The sequence below is a fragment of the Ochotona princeps genome, chromosome 14 (assembly GCF_030435755.1).
Source record: "Ochotona princeps isolate mOchPri1 chromosome 14, mOchPri1.hap1, whole genome shotgun sequence".
Taxonomy (NCBI): domain Eukaryota; kingdom Metazoa; phylum Chordata; class Mammalia; order Lagomorpha; family Ochotonidae; genus Ochotona; species Ochotona princeps.
In genome coordinates, this window is record NC_080845.1 from 13,217,808 (window position 1) to 13,232,324 (window position 14,517).

Genomic DNA, 14,517 nt, shown 5'->3' on the forward strand with positions numbered 1-14,517 from the left:
AGATCCCAATGGTTTTACTCACTGGGATGAAGTGATGCCTCCTATGGTTTTGATTTGAATTTCTCCATGATACCCTCTTTGCTTTCTTTGTATCACTTCCAGTGCCGCTGGATGAATGTGCTTCACAGAGAGCTTGCCTAATCAGGAGCCCCACCAACCCCATACACAATTTTTGCAATGACATCCACTCTTGCCTAAATGTGGTTAGAGAGTGATGTCCAACAGGAAGCAGCAGTGTACACTTCCTACCTTGCATTGATACATAAGCACGTCTCCCACCTAGAGGCAGGACCTAGAGAGGGGTTCATCAAACACCATCTGACCTAAGAGGAAACCGCTGCTGTAAACCATGTCAGGGGTCACCACCAGCCTCAGCTAACTTTTTTTTTTTTTCAGAATTATCAGGAAGAGGTATGCTAAAGTCATCCCATATTTCTTCCTACATCTAGATCTAATTGCACTCTGAGTTCAAGAAATTGGACTATGACACCCCTCCAATTAAAGAAAAATATCCCCCTTCAAACAAAGTCCTTTAATATTGCCTCCACAACAGTCATAACTTACTAGGTGATAACTTTAGGAGGACATCAAGTGACAAAATATATTTTGAATACTTCCTTGAAACATAGTGGTTACATATGGTTATTTCTGGTATTTCTCTCAGAACCTTATTTATGATGTAGACATGTAGAAAGGATATCAAAAATTAAAACATATACTGATTAACAACATCTGCTAAAAGCAATCTGGATGTTTGTGAGCCTGTGTTCATTAGGTTTCCTTAGGAATGATCTGCCAGACTGCAACCAAAGTAAAGAAATTAATTTACTCAAATTCTGAATCCAGAGCTTTTGGAGTCATCGAGTAGAATCCAAAGTATATCCAATAAGAAAAGGGACATGTGAGCAAATATCCAGCTCATTTGAAACAACCAAAATGCTTTTAAAATGGCTTGAATGGAATGTATAATCTGGTTGCCTTTTGAAAGATTCAGGGGACAAATGTCCCCTTACCCCCTAATGAGGTCCATTCTTTACCTGATTCAGCTTGAAGGAGTAAGAACTAAATTGACTTTCTTTGTTGTAGATTCCATGGCTGAGTTGGTGGAAACATCACCTGAAGGGTATCAGATTTTAGTACATGTTTTATGTCTTCTGAATTGTAAAGTCCCTGATACTAGTAGTTTTGTGTGCCTCCTGCACTATTGAATCACTTGCCTTCAGCATGATATCTGGAGTTTTGTGGTATGTAACACTTGTTATCTCAAAAAGTGTTGGGTTCAACTGAGCAAGAAACCCTTCAGGAGTTTTTTGGCTTTTTTTTTTGCCTCCTCAGGTAAAAGTTGCTGCTTCTTCCTGTCTATTTTCTGCACCTGCCACCTCCTCTGGATTCAGTGGTCTACCATCCAGCAAGGCATTCCTGAGTCGTCTCCAGAAGATGTGCCTTCCCAGGGCTGTATCATCCCACTCCAGGTAAGTGTTTCTGCTGAGAAGTCGATACAGCTCTACCTGCTGCCGGAGTAGGGACTTCTCCACCTTCTGCAGAACAATGAAAATGATACCTGCTCGGCTTCTCAAAAACTGCCAGGTTTGAGCAATCTCATACTCAAAGATACACCAGCTGCTCTGGATAAAATGCTGCGACACAACAACAATAACTTTTCGGCTTTTGTGGAAACCTTCCTGGATAATATTGGCAGCAATGGCCACACCAGGAATAAAGTCTCTGTAGTGGAGGCAGAGGTGAAATGGAGGTACTCCTTCTTCTAGATTCTTCACCAACTCATTCCTCACCCAGTCCTCATCCTGGCTGGAGTAGATAACAAAAGCATCATAGATGTTTTCACAGCCACCATACTTTTTGCAGCCAACAAGTACCATCAAATGAAAATAAAACTTATAAATCAGAACCACAACAAGAGATACCACAAGGGCACTGAATGCCGACACACCAATGATGGTCTTGCTCAACCGACAGGTGGCATTCCTAAAACTCAGCACAAGCATATTTGGAGGTGTAGCACATATCATTTCTTCAACTCCCACCAAGAGCCATCTCTGGTCCTTGATCCACTGCATGAACCTTTGATGTTCACAGTCACAAGCCAAAGTGTTCTTAGTAAGATTTAAGAAAGTTAGACCACTTGGAAAAGACTGTTGTTCTGACTCTTGCAGAATTTCTATGAGATTGAAACTGACATCCAAAACCTGGAGGGAGTGGAGATGTTTATAAGTGAGTATATCCAATACCAGCAAGTTGTTGTGACTCATATTTAGTAACTCAAGCCTGAGAAGTGAGTCAAATGCTCCCAGAGACACTTGTTCAAGTTGACATGCAGAAAGATCCAGTATGGTCAAATTAGTCAGTTCTGTAAACATATTATCCTGAAGTACATTATCCTGAAAATAATTTCCAGCCATTTTTAAAACCTGAAGATTGCCCAATCCATTAAAAATTCCACTGAAGGCAATTCGGATGTCAGTATAGGAAATATCAAGATAAAGGAGGCTTTTGAGTGAGAAGAATATAGAAAATTCATTGATGCTTCTCAAAGTGGAATGTTGGAAATCTAGATGTTTCAGTTGTTCTAAGCCTAAAAAATTTGATGTCATAGTAATAACATCATTGAAGCTCAAATCTAAATGCTTGAGTTTGGATGTTCCCAATCTACGCTCAGAACAGCAGCTTTGAAAACTCAATTGATTTTTACTGAGATCCAGAAATTCAAGATTCGGTACGTCAAGTTCTGGAAAAGCCCTCACATCATGGTTGGAAGTGAAAGTAAGCCTTGTGAGAGAGGATAACTTCAAATTGAAAAATTTGTCACCAAATATACAGTTAACAATTTCTAATGATTTCCAGCTGAAATCTTTAGGAAAACTCTCTAGGGTTTGTACATTCATACTCACCAAAGACATCACAGAAACATTTTCCAAACAATCAAGTAAGTCAGTAACATTACCCCAGAGGTCATCTATGTATGCTAATTGAAACTCTTCAATGACCAAATTGCAAAGACCCTCCAGGGCAGATTTATCAAAATTTTCCATAACCCTTTCATTTTTAAATTCTCCCAAAACTAATCGGCGAACTTCTAAACCAGCTAGCCCTTCCATACAAGTCTTCATTACATTTGTACTTTTGAAATTGCCCCTCAAAATCAGTTCATGCAATCTAATTGCTTCAAAGGTTCCAGGTTGGATAAAATCTATAGGGTTCAAAGACAAGTCTAAAGAAAGTGTGAGTAGGGACATTTGACTACGTAGAACATGCAAGTCTTTATAATAAATATTTTGAATCTTGTTACTGGAAAGGTCCAGATATTCAAGCTTACAGAGGTTAGAAAAATACTCAGGAAAACTGAAGGAATGGATAAAATTGTGAGCCACATTGAGCTCTTTCAAGGTTTTGAGATGTCCAATAGGGAAGTCAGCTAAAGATGCTATGTTTGTTTCCACAGCCACCAACTTCTGCAAACTTGATAATCCAGAAAAAGCTCCAGGGGCCAAATTTTGGATGGGGTTTCCTGTCAATATCAAGGTGGAGAGATTCTTTAGACCTTTGTATGCATCATCTTCAATTGTATGGATTTCACACCTGTGAAAAAGATACAGATTATATAATATTTCTGCAGAATTAAAAACCCCGAAGGGAATAATCATCTCAATCATTCAGTTGTTCCTATGGATGTGATACTCAATGATTCGCATTGGCAAAGACATGCAGTCGGGAAGCAGATAAGGCCAAGAGAAACTACGAAGCTGTACCTAACCAGTATTATGACGTTGATCAGAATAATGAATTTCTGTATTATATACTAGGCAACATGTTAAATGGAGACAGAAAGTCCATTAGAAGGCAACCATCTTAAGCTTAATAATTAGAGCACATCAAAATTTTATGGTTTGTAGAATTTATCATGGCCTTGAAACAAATTTAGCTAAACTCTGGCACATATAATCATTGTTATATACCTGGTTGGTACAGATGAAAATCATAACTCTTTGTTGCTAGTCAAATAACTGGTAAATGGAAATTTCAAAGATATAAAAAAGCATACATAAATTTCATAGATATTCACAGTGTTTATAATATGTGAGCAAAAGATATTTAAAAGTGATACAAAAATATCTGGTGGCAAAAGCCTTTAAGTACTCATGTATTCTTGTTTCTTAAAGGAATCTAACAGATTAAATGGTCAATAAAAATTGCTGGTAAAACAGTTAAGTTTCTCTTGACTCAAAAGAAAGCTCAGAGATAAAATTGTTATAACTGTCTTATTAAAACTGCCATTTTTCAGATCAGAAAATGAGATATACAGAAGTAGCTTGTTCATGATTACATAGCAAATAGATATGTCTTTCATGAATAAACAAATAAATGAAAATGGGAATCCACAAATCAAGATTTCTGGCTCAAAAATTAGGTGACAGAACAATGAACATCTCACCAGTGTAGAATGCAAAAGCTGATTGATTACCTGGATAAATCCAGAACCTGTAGTTGTGAGAAATTTGAAAAGCTATGACTTCCTAAATGCTTCAAGGGGTTAAAACTCAGGTCCAAGTTCTTGACTGAGCAGGGAATGTTGTCAGGGATTTTGTAGAGATTCTTCTCCATGCACTGGTAAGTAATGTTAGGAACCACCTGTAATCATTACACATTAAGCACAGTATTATGCTGCTTACACTCCCCAACTGCCATTTGTATCATAGACTAGCAAGCCCCTGGTACAGGCATTCAGCTGTCCATCCATCCAGTCAGCCAGCCAGCCACTCATTTCATCCTTAAAAGATGTCTTGCTCTCAATCAGGCACGAATGAGCATTACTATACTTGATGTTCTAACCTTGCTACAACAACACCAGCATTTACCAAGAAACAGTGGAATTAGGGGATGAATGGCTAATGCTCATGAGTGTAAAAGCCTTAGGTTTTATACAAACTCTTCTTTGTGATTTGCGGTGAAGACTTCAAGAAAACTCAATGAATATCATTTTATTGTAGGTAAAATTCAACTAACAAATACCCATTAATATTTTAAATATCTCCTGCCAATGCTTATGGTCTTAAAGAGACTGTGTTCAAGATGCCCAAAACCCACTACCATTGTTTAATTTTTGTAAATTATATTCTCTTCCTTGACTCATTGACCTCTGATCATGATGATACAGAAATGAGAGAAGGCTTTGGAGTGCTTGGATCCCAGTGGTGGAGCCATGTGAGTTAAATCAAATGCTATATGCTGTGCTTCCTCTGCCAATTTCCATTTCTACTCCAAATTTCTTGTAAGACTTAATCTCAAATCAATTTTAAAAGATAGCAAGACTTAATTCTTTGTGGTTTTTTTACATGTTTAATGTGACTCCTAAAGACATTCCAAACTAAGTATATGGCTCACAGACCAAGTCTATTTGACAGTACTGATCAAGGGAAAAATATTCTGGGTAGAGTAAAATAGTTCCAAGGCCATGTGTTATGACACTTTTCTAATGTCAGTGGAAAATTACTGAAAGGTTTTAAACAAAATAATTTGTTAGATCTGAGCCTCCAGAAAAAAAATCATAATGAGTAAATAGCAACCAAAAGTGGAAACTTAATGTAAGTGGAAATAATATGGAATACAAAACAAGCTATTATCCCAGATTCAAGACCAAGGGAAACAAGGGCTTCTGCTAGGGGAGGTCAGAGATTTATAGGGATGAACACGTTTGGGGGACAGCCAGATATTGTGCATGAGGCAAGCAAGAGTCACATGTGAGTGTGCTTTTATAAAAGGGCCACCGTGGTTGAAGGTTCTATCAGCATTAACCAAGGAGGAGAGACACAGATGGGAAGGCAAGCCCTAGGACTAGGGAAAGAAAGAACCCGCATGGGGAGCTAGTCCTTGGTGCATATTTAAGTTCATCATATTCCATGGCCTCACCTCAGAAAACCAGCTGGCTACCTTTCTGTTGAGTTTCTTGCCTCACTCTAACTTTCTTTCTGGAATGTTTAGTTTGGCTATTTGTTTCTGAAACAGCTGTGAAGTCTATACAAGGGAAAAGAAGAGACTACTCAGTCCAATACTTAGTGTGGGGATGATTGCTCAACAGCTGCTGGCAGTCCATGAAGAAAGAAACCATTGCTTTATCTCTCTCTCTCCCTCCCTGTTTTCCACTATCTCTCTCTTCTTTTTCATTTTTTTCAGCCCTTAGACAAAACCATGTGACTGGATCCAAAAATCTAAAATCCACTTAAGAAGTTCTTTTGTTTGAGATACAGAAAAGGCTATTTTCCTCCTAAGGCCAAAGTGGGCCTTTCTGAAATCACCAGTGGCTAAGAATGACACTGAAGCTGCTTTCCTACAACTCTCAGTTTAATAAAGTCCGATTTATATGCGCATGTGTGTGTGTGTTTTTCCCGTGGTTTACATATGTGAAAGTTAGCATCAGAGAGGTTCCAACACTGCATCTAGGCCACACAGGCTCAGGAGATCATGGAACACTGATTTTCAACAGGTCTGTCTAACTTACAGTCCCTAATAGTACTCAAAATCCCTAAACCAGAAAAGGCACCAGCGACTTGCGTGTTAGTGCCATGTTAACAATGAATTATTTGCTTCCTGTGGTTTCCTGAGTCCTTTAGTAATTGAACTCATTTTTGCATAATAAGCTAACCCCATTACACAGCAGGAAGTTCTAAGTAAGATGCAGCGTTTCAGAAGCAAAGGAAAGCTTATGGGGCATGAGAGGCACCCCACGCACATACCTCCACACAGGGTTCCCAGCTTTCTGGTCTCAGGTAGGAGAGGAATGCCACAGTTGAGATCAGAGTCCTAGCCAGGCGCAACCGAAGCATCATGCTGGCATTTCCTGTGCACAGCCGTGGCCAAATGAAAACATGAAGCTCCCAATCGGACAGTCCTGAAAGCACTGTTCTTTTTCTTGCCCTGAGCGATTGGCACCCCACAGAAACGACTTCTTTCACAGCAGTTCTGAACTAACGAGCAAGGAGAAGTGAAAGTTCAATGTTAGCATTCTGGATTTTTATTTCTCTGACATTCATCTGCCCCACCACAGAGGGGAAGTCAGAAAAAGAAGAAAAAAACATTGGCAGGCCAGGGACAGCAGGAATAGCAAAAGGAAGCTGACCTTCATCCTAGGAAATCATCTGACACTTGGGTGTGGCAAGTGTAGAAGAACCAGCAGACTCCAAAACAGTCTGTGTAACTCTCCAGGGCAGAAGTAATTTTTTACTTTCATTTCATTGTTAGTGCTTCCATCCCAAAGCACCACAGGATAGGAAGTAGGTGGTTTGAACTACAGGAATGTATTTTCTCACGGACCTGGAGGGTTTAAGAGTTTCAAGTGTTAGCTGGTGTGTTTGCTTCTTGTCCCTCTTCTTGTAAGTCACCGATGACCTGAATTAGGGGCTTCTGATAGGATCTTTGCTCGCAGCAATTAATAAGAAGGGTGATGTTCCTCCAAGGCTGAGCAGACATTTGCTAGGCAGATGTTCTTGTAAAGCCCCCTCCTTTTTCTTTTCTTTACAAGGGCATAATGACCTTTGTGCAAATTTGTATTGTAACAGTCTTCAAAGGCAGTTGCTATTAGGCAATCACACATAAGAATGCCTCCTTCATAACCTCCCTTACTTAATTTTATTTATTTTGGGGGTTGACTCAAATAACTCCACCCAAACCTGACGACTTTCACATTCTTTTCAAATAACTTATTAAAAGTAGTCCAGTAGTCCAGGATTCCCCCGTGAGCATCTATTTGTGTCCCAGCTGTTCCACTTCCCATCCAGCTACCTGCTTATGACCTGGGGAAGCAATCAAGGAGACCCCAAAACCTTGGAACCGTGAACCCACGTGGGAGACCAGGAAAAAGCTTCTGGCTCCTGGCTTTGGATCAACTTAGCTCTGGCCATTGCGGCCACTTGAGGAGTGAACCAGTGGTTGGAAGATCTCTTTTTATCTCCTTCTGTCTATAATTTTTTCCAATTGAAAAAGTGAATGAAATCTTAAAAAAAAGTAATGATTCAGTGAAACATGTTTTGAAAAGTACAAAATGTTGACAGAAGTTTGTGATTCAGAAACAAGTATACTGAAGAGCAAATCCGGGCTGGATAAATTAAGGCTTTGTTACATTATTCAATTCATTTACATCATTTTTAAATCATAAGATGAGATAATCATGATAAATGTCCACACTTACGGAATTAATAAAATAAAACTATGCAAGAGTAAGTAACTTATACATACAACCAAATAAGTTTTATAGTTTTTAAAATGGTGATACAATGGCGTCTATTTAACCACTTTTGCTTTCTGAGGTTTCAATTACTCACAGTCAACTGTGGTCTGAAAAAATATTAAGTAGAAAGTTGCAGAAGCAAAATGTGTGCCATTCTGATTAAAACTCACACTTTTCTCTCTGTGCCCTCTGCAACGGGAATCACCGTTTGGTCCCTGATTTCATATTACTTGTACTGAACGTTAGTCATGTGCAAGAGCTGCCCCAGTTACCACACCAGTTGTTTCAGTACCACAGTCTTAGTGTTCCAGTGACCACGAGTCACCATAATGCTCCATCAGAAAACCCGCCACACTCACCTCACTTCCCAGGTAGATCACTTCCAAATAGCTTTTGTTTCAGATTTATTTACTTTTATTAGAAAGATAGTGTTGTAGAGAGAAGGAGAGACAGAGAGAGATCGTACAACAACTGGCTCGCTCCTTAAACAGCCACAGTGGCTGGAGCTAAACCAATCTGAAGGAAGGAGCCAGGAGTTTTGTCTGGATCTCCTGCATTGCTACAGAGACCCAAGGCTGCTTTCCCAGGCCATAAACAGAGGACCAATCGTAATCAGAGCAGCCAGGGCATGAATCAGCACCCATATGAGATGCCAACACTTGCAGGTAAAGAATTAGCTAGTTGAGACATCACATCAGCCCCCACATTGTCTTTGTTAGAGCACTTTTAAAATTGCCCTATTCTGTTATGACTTTCATTAATTTCTTCCTGTGCCTAATTGGCAAATTAAAATGTATGATAGGGACATCTGGTGAAAATAGGATCATAGGTTTTGATCCTGTTCAGTCCCAGCATCCATTGGGTGTCTCAGGATATATCCCATCCAGATAAATGGGGGCAACCATGGCTACATCCAACGTGCATGTTGAATAAGTTAACTTGCATAAATGCTTAGTTGGGAACCTTGTTTGTCAATATACTCCACAAATGGTAGTGCTTGTGATGCATAAAATGGGGAGCTGGTATTTGTAAACCTTTCAATAAAGTATGCAGAAAGCAGCAAGTACCATGTAAACGGTTTAAAATGGGGATATTACTGGCCCTATTCCCTAGGTAACTGTACGCTGCAGGCATCTCAATCCCCATGCCAATAAACAGGCTGCAAGGGAGCATATCAGAGTGAACTGGGCACAAACATGTGCCTTCACCACACCTGTAAAAGTAAGCTAAAATTATTCCCCAGAAAAAAATGCGGTGAAGATAAACCATTTACATAAAGATTTTAGAGAAGTTCCTTTGGCAGAATAGGTGTTCCATAAAGTGTAGCTACCTAGAAAGTTGATAGCGTTTCACTTCCTCATAGCCATCCAAGTAGAAGTTTCTGAGTTTACTGCCTCATTTCTTACATGAAATGTAGAGAAGTAGGCCTCAAAAAATTATGGAAACTGTGCATCATCCTTTCATTTTGCAAAAAGTTTTCGAATCTGCCTGATTTTGCCTGTACTTGTTTCTTATTTCTGAAAAAAATTCCCCGCCACACATCTGGGCTTATGTCCCAAAGAGCTCATCATAGATTGAAGATATATGCCTATGGGCTAATAAGCCTATCTTAATTTGAAAATATCCTAAATCAAAAATACGCATAACCTACCAAGCAATATACTGGTCACACAGTTACTGTAGAGAGTCTGCTATCTTTTCTCTTCAAAATCGTGTGACTGTTCTATACCTGTGGCTTGCTCTCATTGCCAAGAAACGTGAAAGAGTGCCCTACTGCGGATGTGTTCATCTTTCATGAGGAGTGGTTGCTAGAGTAGTCCTGGACCCTTTCTCTAAAGTGTAAGTTTTAGCATCAAGGAATGCCCTCTCTTCTTAAGAACAGTCATTTATGTATTAGTTATTCTTGTCACTATGTTTCCTTGGGAATTGTGTCTTAGTTGTGGTTTAGTTGTATCTTGCTTGAAATCATGCAATACTTGTGTTTCCTTTTTAGGAAATGGAATGTGTCCTTGTGTGAGCATAAAAGCATAATATTTGATATTGGATGCATACATTTTACTGAAACTTGAATTGCCTTTTCACTTTTGCAGGGGTTGAAACATCTTAAGTTTAAGCATTATAAATCAGGGAATGTCTGTATTTTTTTTTTCCTTTCTTAAAAAAAATCTTCAGAAAGCACATAAAGACATAGACAGATGGAAGAAAGAGCAACCATCAACTAGTTCACTTCCTAAATGTTGCAAATGGCTTGTTGGGATCAGAGTTAAGGTCCAAGAGCACAGTACCAATCGCCCACACAACCGTCAGAGTAACAACCGCCTAAGACATTACCTACATCCTTCCAAGGTCTGCAGTAACAGGAGGCTGAAGTTGGGAATCCCACTGAGAGACAAATGAAAGCACTCCAAAATAGCTATGGACATCTCAACTGGCACCCCAACTACTAGACCAAATGTCCCCTTGCAGCTGATTTGTGCTCCAAGTCTTGACATGACATGTGTCTTCGCTAACTAAAAAGAGACTGGCTCTGCCAGGAAGAGTCGATTCTTAGAGGCAGTAAGTGATGACGCCTAGAGCAAGATTCTCAGGCAAAAAAGCACTCAGTGCAGCACCAATATCCTCAACCAGCTTTCGTGTCTGCTTCTTAGATCGGACGACATTATCCTTCCCTGGTCTTCATAAAGACAGGCCATAGGTGGCTAGAGACAGACTCCTCATCTCCAGGCATGATGCAGTGACTCAGATTAGCACAGTCCAAGCCAGATCATTGCATCTCCATTTGCTTTTCTCATAGCCACCAGAATAAGGCTCACTTGTTCCCTTTCTCCTGAGCTGCTTCTCTCCAGGGCTCTACATGGTATTGCATTCCCTATTGTCCTCACGCCTGGTAACTAACTCTCCTTCTAGTGATGATCCACCCCTTACCTGTTGTTCTCACTACACTAGATTCATTCTCAAACATAATGTTAAAATACTCTTCATAAGCCTTAGTACTTTTATCTATACAATATTTGTAACATGTCAACCTTTGTTTCTATTGACATTGCCACTGAGTGTGTCACACAGCCCAAACCAAAGCAATAAACACTTTGCAAGTGCCTCAGAGTCCAGTTTATATGTATCAGTGTCTCAGCGCTTCCAATTATTCCTTCAACCCAAGATCAAAGGGATGGTCCTCAAAAACATAGTAATAGCATTCTGAGATTGTGCATGTCTCTATTTTAACGCTCCTGCTCTCGCGCTCTCTCTCTCTCTCTCTCTCTCTCTCTCTCTCTCTCCTCTCCTCTCACACTCACACACAGACACATTCCAGTTCCTAAAAAGAAGAAACAAGTTATTTCAAGCAGGCAACAAGTAGACCCCAACCAAGTCACGGTTCCCAATAAAAAAACAGTAACATAATTAAGTTACCTCTCTGAGAAGAGAGGGCATCCCTTGATGCTAAAACTTAAACCTTAGAGAAAGAGTTCAGGACTCTTCTGGAAACTGTTTCTTGAGATTGAACACACATTGATTTTATAGAAGTCTCAACCATTTTCACACTTTTGACTGAACAATTCCTACTAGTACCCTTTAAGTAGTTCCCTTTTCATAAAAAATGAATGGGATTAACACACTTTTATGCAATGTCCTTAATCAAGAGTACCACGGTTCTCTGTGCCTCTTCCAAAACACATGTCGCATTACACAAAAGAGAAATTGTAATTGTATTGGCTTACTCTGATGGATTTACCACTGTAGTGTGACAGTAAGGCTAGGCAAAGATGATTATGTCCCATTGTGGGCTCATATTTTCCCCTGCAGTACAGGAATATCAAACCGTGGTCCCAGTGTGGGAGACATGATCTGAGGCATGCAAAGACATTGGATGTTTCATGCCCTTCACAAACAACAAGCTCAGCTTAGAACCATAATCCTACAGTCAATAGAGGAGTTCCATCTTTGTCAGAGAGATCAAAGAAGTATTTGATGATATTTATCAAACACTGTGTATTCAGTAACAAATTTAAAACGCACACACACAAGGATAACTGGTTTTAAGTTAGTAGGAATACCATATCAGCTTCTAAATTCCAGTGCCTTAACAAAGCAAAGGATGATTTCTAGTTTGCAAAATGCTCAATGATTTCATTTTATTAGATGTTCTCAGGAATGATTTATGGATCCAGACTCCCTTTACTGTCATATTTACTATGTTTCCTCTAAATTCCATGTGGAAAGTGAAAAAATAGGGTAACATGCCCAGAGATGTTACAAACTCCATCAAATCATTTTAGACGCGCAATATCACCTCTCTCTCTGTTAGCTAGAACATGTCCAAGATCAAATCACTAGCAAGGGCTCTCTACAACCTAATCTTCAAGCTGCCTTTCTCTATTCCAAACACACACACACACACATACACACACACACACACACACACACATTAGTGGCTGCTGGGATTTGCTTCAAAGCACCAATCAGATACTACGGAAATGAAAGTTTTTGATCAGTGGAACTATGGCCTCTCATCATTTAATTTACATTTCATTTTGGTTAAAGGGAACAAATGAGAGTGAATAATCAAAGAAAAAAACTGTGTGAGTTTATTTAGTTCCGACAAAAGTATATTAAGGGTCCCAGCGTGGTAGCCTAGTAGCTAAAGTCCTTGGCTTCCATGTACCAGGATCCTATATGGGCACTGGTTTGTATCCCTGCTACTCCATTTCCTATTCAGCTTCTTGCTTGTGGCCTGGCAAAACAGTTGATGTTGGCCCAAAACCTTGGAATCCTGCACCCACATGAGAGATCTGGAAGAAGTTCCTGGCTCCTGGCTTTTGATTGGCTTAGCTCTCTGGTCACTGTCGCCACTTGAGGACTGAATCAACAAATGGAAGATCTCTCTGTATTTCCTTTCTGTAAATCTGACTTCCCAATAAAAATAAATAAGTATTGAAAAATTACAATTATATTAGTATGAGACATTAATACATTGTGTGTGGATTAATACGAGAACCCTTTGAATTACTTCACAGTTGTTGCTTTGCAAATGTAAAACTATTCCTGGGGCCAGCATTATGGCATATAGACTAATCCTCTGCTTTGTGGTGCCAGCATCGCATACAGGAATCAGTTCATATTTCACTAGTTCCATTTCCCATTCAGCTCCCAGCTCCCTTCTTACATCCTGGGAAAGCAGCAGAGGATGGCTCAAATTCTCGGGCTACCGCATCCATGCTAAAGACCCAGTCAACATCCATGGCTCCCAGTTTCATGGCTCCAGTCCCAGCTGTTGCCTACATTTAAAGAGAGTAGACCAGTTGGTGGGAGATCTCTCTCTCTCTCTCTCTCTTCTCTCTCTCCCTCTCTCTCTCTTTCTCTCTTTCTCTCTCTCTCTCTTTCTTGTTTTCTCTCTGTAACTGCCTTTCAAATAACAATAAAATAAGCCTTTAAAAAACTAAAACTATTCTAAAATTAAAAGTTTACTAAAAGATAAAAAACCCCTTGTTCAGTGTATTTCAGAGGCAATTGTGATTCTACCTACCCATCCAATGCCTCCATTTTCACTTGTTCATGTGTTAGCATCTCACTAACCAGACTATGTCTCATAATTGAAAATGCATTATAATTTGCAGAGGCTTTATTTCTTTCCTAGAAGAAAGTAAACTAATGGTATAGTTTATAATCAGTGCGCTATTATGCTTAGCAAAGACTTCTCTCTAAAGGGAACAAAATAGAATCTGTTCAAATAAAGGGAACAATGGTCAAATAAAGAACAACAAATCTGTTTCTTAAGGACTCTTTGAAACATATTTATCAGACTGATATTCATTTTACATCTACAAAGGCAGAAGAGTACTCAATGTTGCCCAAATGTTTTGACCCATGCAACTCGCTTTTATCCTCAGACACACATTACCAGTCCAGTATCCATTAATGTGCCATGGACCAATGCTCCTGGGGTGTATAGTACAGAAAATGCTGCTATTTGAAGCATTAAGCATATTCTTCCTGCCACAGGTGACCCAATTCCTCTCTGTAAAGCTAAGTTTTCACATTAAACACTACCTTGCACATCTCCATGATTTCTCCCCAAATATCTCTAGTACAAGGGCAAATGAGTGTACCTACTGCTATAGAAGCTACCAAGGCAAACCGCCCAAGTGTTATCTCTACTCTTAGTGCTGTTTTTACATTATCTTGAATGCATCATTTCTGCATTAACACAGCTGTCAGTGGAATATAAATTTAACGAGGCACAAACTTTGTCCCATGTTCATACCTATTCAGTATACTAG

At 39.5% G+C, this 14,517-nt stretch overlaps 1 protein-coding gene across 1 annotated transcript; it reads right to left on the minus strand.

The window, feature by feature from the left end:
- Positions 1-807: 807 nt before the first annotated feature.
- TLR4 (toll like receptor 4) lies at positions 808-7,079 on the minus strand. Its single transcript, XM_004594981.4, has 3 exons — positions 6,750-7,079; positions 4,481-4,647; positions 808-3,597 (listed from the first exon to the last, which is right to left on the minus strand). Exons 1-3 carry the CDS (start codon positions 6,840-6,842, stop codon positions 1,332-1,334), a joined length of 2,526 nt encoding a protein of 841 aa, XP_004595038.2. The 5' UTR covers positions 6,843-7,079; the 3' UTR covers positions 808-1,331.
- Positions 7,080-14,517: the final 7,438 nt, after the last annotated feature.